Source organism: Diadema antillarum, unplaced genomic scaffold (genome assembly GCF_040938485.1).
Source record: "Diadema antillarum isolate AM-2024a unplaced genomic scaffold, OU_Dant_1.0 seq00001165_RagTag, whole genome shotgun sequence".
Lineage (NCBI taxonomy): Eukaryota > Metazoa > Echinodermata > Echinoidea > Diadematoida > Diadematidae > Diadema > Diadema antillarum.
The window spans coordinates 536,390-543,137 of NW_027271972.1; the positions used below are offsets into that span (position 1 = coordinate 536,390).

A 6,748-nucleotide genomic window follows, 5' to 3' on the forward strand; every position below is an offset into this window, starting at 1 on the left:
GAGCACACTGTTGAGAAAGTGTTCCTTATGAGTTGTTTCTAGAGGGGTCATACATTTGTAGCAATAGGGTCATTCACCTTGTGCACTTACAGATGTCCCGAACAAAGGAATGAAGTCTTGTCATTATGACGTATGTGCATGTTATGCGCATTCTTCTCATGCCAGCTTTGTTAAGGTTTTAGTACGCTTTTGGAACACATCGGGAAGTGGTCCACTTTTAGCTCACTATAGTACGGTACGATTCACTTGAGGAGAGTTTGAATGCACCCTGTGTTTATGTCATCCAGATGTGATGTCAAAGCCAGAGAGTGCATCCGTGGAGTATATAAGGTTTCATGGGAATATTAAAAACAGAAGAAAGTCATTTTTGTATGCATTGCTGGCATTCAACAAATACTCCCCATTCAAAGATGAATTTGAACTGAAGTGCAGGTCTTTTATACTTGTACAGTAATTGTTCCCTGATGCTAATGGCTTCGCAGCTTTGTGAGGTCGAAGATCTGCTTAAAGCTCTTCAGTTGCACCATTCGCTTGAAGCAGTTTTTCAAATATACATCATACTTTGTGTATCTATATTGTCATTTAGGTTAGTGGAATAGAATACTTGAATTTCTTAGTTTTTTTCATTGCATTTTCGTTGGTTTTAGGAGTTTAACAAACAAAGACAAGCTAACATTCTTATACATACATTTGCTTTTTTTCTCTCTCTCAGACTGGTGATGTAATCAAGATTACTGAACGGGTGAACGACGAGTGGTTGCAGGGCACACTCAATGGCAAGTCAGGCCGATTCCCCGCTGCGTTTGTAGCCCTGTCATCGTGAGACCGGCCCTTGTCGTGCCCAGCCAGTCATTCGCACCCAACCCACCCCACCCCACCAGACACAGTATTGAAATGGAACATTAAAAATCCACTTGTAACTCGCATTGCATCGTGTTTAGCTTTCATACATCGGATGTATTATAGACCATGCATGAGCAAATTCGCATGGTATGTTGCACAGCTTGGAAGTTTATGAACACTACAAGTACCTACACATGGATTACAAACTTGCTATACAGTCTTTGTACATGTGCCATTCTCTAAAAATTACCGTAATTGGCATAAAAGTACTGTTCATCGTTTCAAGCTCAATGTTGCTTGTGGTTGCATGCTATTTCAACCTTCGGCGAGTGGACCCTGTGCAAATCAAAAATAATTGGCATTACAATGTTTTGGTGATGTTTAGGCATGGAGTTCATGTTCTTGATTGAGCTGGATATGACTTACTCAAGCCTGTTACCATGTATCGACCAATCATTATTTTCCTTTTCTTTTTTGAGGTTTGGAAAAGGCAGAAAATGCTGTGTGATCTTGTTCCTGCAGATTGCACACAACTTGCAGACTGTAGACCAAAGACTTGCTGATGTTGACAGATTAGCCTTGAATGTATTTCTTGTGAAGCAAAGCGACTTGTCACTTGCACCTCTGTCAAACACATATTCATGCATGATAATTTGTTTTGAAGTGTCAGCATTGCATTGGTCTTTCAGTAGAAGTCATAGATAACAATGTGGAGCCTTGGCGATGATTTGAGATCCTACCAGAGAAGAATGGGGGTGAATCTACACCCTTACATATTGAAACATTGTGAGAGAAGGATTACCTTGATAGCATACTTGTAGCTAAATTCTGGACAAGTAACCTGAACACAGAATTTATTGTCACATCCAAAATGTATTGTTGTGTTGAAATCCCCAACATTATGCTATGGCTGTTTGATGGTTGTAGTATGCATTCAGCATTCATGCATATACTCAGGATGGATGCGCAAAATATCACTTGTGTAGCACTTCACTGGACACCTGAAGGAAAGAGAAAGAGGGGATGTCCCAAGACCACCTGGAGAAGAACAGTGGAGGGAGAATTAAAAGCCCTAGATTATTCATGGGGATCTATCCAGATGCTCGCCCAGGACCGCCAGAAGTGGACGGTGTTTGTTGCTGCCCTACATGCCAATAGAGGCATACCGGGCAATTCCTTTACTTGTTCTCATGGTCTAAATAATATGGAAATCCACATGATAAATACTAAAAACAAAATAACTTTAAGACAGTGCATCATACAATTCTGTTTCATTATTCAAACCAGTCTTTGGCTTTATACACACATTGTACATGTCAATGCATGCAAGTTGTAGGAGGTTTCCCCTGAGTATTCATAGAAGTGAGTTCGTTTCTTTATCTTCCTTATAGAGAACAGTCTGTGATGTGGGTACATAGAATGCATGGTTTTTGTTAAGATATACCAGAATATATGACAGTTTGTAAAGTTTTGACACTTTACTCTCCTTCTTGCCTTAGATTTTTATATATAGTTGTAAAGACCAGGTTATCAGAGGCCTATTGTGATCAGAATGTTAAATCTTTCTTTATAGCCAAATATCCAAATGGGTTTGAATGGTTTTCATATGAGAGTCGTACATTTATTGAGTGCTGAAGGACTTTATATTGTGCATTCGCTATTTTGAACGAAAGTGTATTTTTCTACTTTAGCCTGTGAGTGGATCAGGAATGATGTTTAGATGTAGGTGATCTGTGCAATGAAAGGAGGAATGTTGTGTGCCTGGGCATTTGTTAGACCAAATCAAGTAAACCTTCACATTCACTTTCTGAAAAAATAGTTTACATACTGCAAAACTGTTTCAATCTTCATCAATAACATTCATACTCTTTCTTTTTTCTATTCGACCAGGGGATGAATGTCTCTTGTTGACGGAATTAATTTGTCTTCAAGCCACTGTGCTTATTTTGTTTTGTAATGGCATTTGTTAAAGAAACTGTGTGCTTACTCTATATGTATATCTTATATTAATAGGAGAAATACAGGTAAAAGTGTCACATTCAGGAGTTTGTGCCTAGCATAAGAGGAGAAATTTGTCAATTGGTTCTGTGGTCTAAAGTCATGTCATTGAACTAAACTACAACTAAACTGTAATGACAATATTCATGGTATTTCGATGATATGGAAGAATGTATGGATTGTTTGTGGGGTATGTGTCTATCTAACATACCACTGAAAGAGATTCACATTTTAGCTTTTTCTCATCAACATGGTTATGCCAACAGGCTGTGGTCAGGAAAGACACTTAGAATGCTGCCATTTGGTATCAGTTTATTGTGGTTGTTAGGGGTGATTGTCATTGTGGAGTTTGGGTGCACTTTTGGGACACAGTTTAATGAATCAGAAATTTGTGTTCTGTATATTTTGGTGGACATGGTGGGATAAGCATGGCATTACATCTGTAAAAGGAATTATCTGTAAAATGCACTGGAATTGTGGTCTGTTCCCCCCCCCCCCCCCCCCCCCCCCGGTAGTTTTCAAAGACAAATTTCCTACAGGAGGTAGGAAACCTCTGCACATTTGTAGTGTTCTGATTTAACACTTTGCTAATGCCCATGCCATAGTGTCTTCCACTGTACACTTCAATACACAGAATTATGTTACTTTTTTCCAAGTACAATAACATGGGAGGACAAAAACAAATATAACTCCTGTGCTTCACAAAGAATATAGTACATATGTCACTGACCTCCATGAAAGTTCTCTTTAAAAAATATTGATAACTAGAGAAGCACTCTGAGAGCACAGACCTCCGCCAAGCATGCAGCTCATTTCCATCACTGATCTTGTTCTTCCATATATTTATCAGTGATTTCCACCCATACGTACTATAGCATGCTGAAAGTGTTTATAATATTAGTAGTGTGCTGAAAGTCTCCCGATTTCCCAATATAGAAGCCTTTGTTACGTCATAAACCCTCAGCTGCACAGCGCGCCTCACCCCAGCAGAAACTAGAGCACGCACTTTAGTGCGCGCATGCAAACCTCAAACACGCGCAGCCTGAACTCCCAACTTCATTGACCCTCCCTGCCAAAATATCAAAAATCCTTCATAAATTCCCCCAAAATTATCAGATCACTACCAAAAGTTAATCGTTTGTTTAATACTCGTGTCATTCTCAACCTTCCCTGCAAGTTTCATCCCAATCCGTTGTCTACTTTTTGAGCTATTTTGCTTACAGACAAACGAACGAACGAACAAACAAACCAACGATAACGAAACATAACCTCCTCCCTTGGCGGAGGTAACTAGGACTAATGCTTGTCATAGAAATGTTATTATATTGTGTGAACATGCACTTGATATCACTGAGCAAAATAGAGAATTAGATATTGTCACACTACTATACTTGGTAGGTGGATACTTGGGTTACTTTGAATCCGATGGCCTATCTCATGCATGGTCTATTTTTTCCTTGTTAGTAGCCTCAGATTTCCCAGTTGAAGTCAACCTCTTCTTCGTAGGCGGCCTTGTTCAATTACAAACATTACAACAGTTGACTCTCCAGGAAAGACCCATGCATGTTTGGTTTTCTTTGTGTGTTTGTTGTTGTTTTTCACCCACAGTACAACCTTTAAAAATCTGCTGCTGTTGAATTAAAAGGAAGTTGATATACAGTGCGCTTCCTGCATTTCAAAGAATTCAACTGACTGTGAGATTAGCTCTAGTGATAGGCCCCGTCCCTTTTCTGTATATCATTGTCTTCAAGCGACCAGCTTTGACATCACAACTTGTATATTCCTATCTTCCTACCCATCTACCAATCTCTTAGCCTGTCAATTCATCCTGATCTATATAGCCCTCTGCTTACCTGTTTGTCTGTCTGTCTGTCTGTCTGCATTTCTATGAAAATATCTATTTTCTCACTTCTCCTCTTTTCACAGGTTCATTCAAAAGAAAAGAAAGAAAAAAAAAATCTGTCTGTTCATCCATTTTTTCCCTAATCTATCTTTTTTGTCCGCCTGTTATCTATCTAACTACCTTCACTTTGTTTGTCTTTCTGTCTACATGTCTCTGTATCATTTGTCGATCTATCATCATCCTGTTGTGGTTGCTGCTTTGTCAATGTTTTTGCTTCTTCTGATGTCCTCAAACTGTGCTGCTCTATTTCTCTGGATGTATGTATGTGGTATCACATAGCAATAGTAAAGAATTGTTCTGCTGCTCGAGAAGCTGAATGAAAGTTTTTTTTTTGTCCTATTTTTTTCTCTTTTTTTTTTTTTTTGCATATATGTGTGTGTTTTTTCCCCACGCAACTGGTATTGTTGCCCATGCCCATTGGAGGATATTATTGTTCATGGAGAGAGGGGAATGATGTCACACAATATTTTACAAAAGGAGATAGTATGCACGATTCGTCTTTGTATTGATACACCAAATGCCAATTTGTATAAATTATCGATGGACTAAATTGTATCTGACAGAACCGCGATGTGTCAGGTGCTGTACCTTGTTGATATATATTAAGTTCATGCTCCAAAGGTTTTGGGTGATATTATGGCATATCTGTTTCGAAAAGATGATCTCAGTAAATTTGTACATATGATGTATACACTGTACACTATACATGATACATATTTCTATACATACATATATATATCTATTATACATGTACATTAAAAGTGTGCAAGCACTTAGCACAAACGTTGCACGTATATATGTCTCTTGCGATTGATGTTTGGATCAAAGCATTGTAAAAAGTGATTTCTGCTTCGGCACTTCAGCCGAGGGAAGCGGAACTGTTATTGTTAAGATGCTTATTTCTTTGCATGTCTTCATAATTTCAGTAAAAAAGGCAGATCTGGCAGCTATCACTATCACATGAATATTTTTGTACCTGTATGATTGTGTCTCTGATGAGATACACTATACATTGATTAGAAGCAAGGCTGTTTTCTGTTTCATCCTGTAATTTGAGAATTGGTATAATGCATTGGATTTGTCCAGAGTTTGGGTTGAAATAGGTGGAAATTGATTTGTTTCCACACTTCTCCTTTGGTTCTTGTGCACACATCATAGCTCAAGATGCAGATGGTTTGTGTGACAAAACCAACATCTCATTAAACCTGCGAGACAGTGCAGAATTACTGAACAGAATTAGTGAGTCTTGGATAAGAAAAGGGAGTAGTAGATAAGGAGGTGCAAGCTCTTCTCCCTATTCCAAGGGTATCCTGTTGCAAGGACACCCCCTAGACTTATGCTCGCAGTGGGTAACACCGTTCTTGGGTGACCTGCCCATTTATAGTAGGAGTCATCTCAGTGACTTCTATACATGTATTTCCCTCAGATTCATCCACATACGGTATTTATCAGGAAAGCATGTTTTAAACCCCAACTTTACACCATACGTTTAGTATGCATTAGGAAACGAAATTGTTCCTAGTTCTATTAAATACCCCCCTCCTCAGTATGTGTTTGCCTCGAAATGAAGAGGTCCTTTAAACATCAACTGAAGTTACACATTCACATCATGCCCCGTTCACGAAATGTGTGATAATCTCACAATAGAAATTGTCCTTGAGAGCCATTGATGTTGATTTTTTTTGTTTGTTTTTGTTTTTGTTTGTCCAGGCAAAGGTGATGGATATTCTAATATCTTGGGCTGCTGCCACAGTGGCCATTGGGTATCAATGATGTGCCCATTGGCACAATAAGTGTTAATGCTATCAAAAGTGCTCTGGTACTGTGCTTGTTGTTGGTTGTTGAGGGCATTGAGGAATAACCAGAATGGAATGCATGCCATTTGTTGTCTTTTAGTTGTGCAAACCTTAGGCTATGATCTGTGAATTGTTTGTCTTCATTTTCTCAGGAATATTGACTCGATAGCATCCAGCATTTGTATTTTATCTGTGTTAATTTTCCTTG

At 38.7% G+C, this 6,748-nt stretch overlaps 1 protein-coding gene across 1 annotated transcript in view; it reads left to right on the forward strand.

Annotated features, from left to right (window-relative positions):
- LOC139744384 (uncharacterized) overlaps nt 1-823 on the forward strand; it is a 42,368-nt gene extending 41,545 nt beyond the window's left edge. The window contains exon 14 of the mRNA XM_071654825.1: nt 713-823. Within this exon, the coding sequence (XP_071510926.1) occupies nt 713-823 (111 nt within the window). The remainder of the gene's footprint in view (nt 1-712) is intronic.
- Nucleotides 824-6,748: the final 5,925 nt, after the last annotated feature.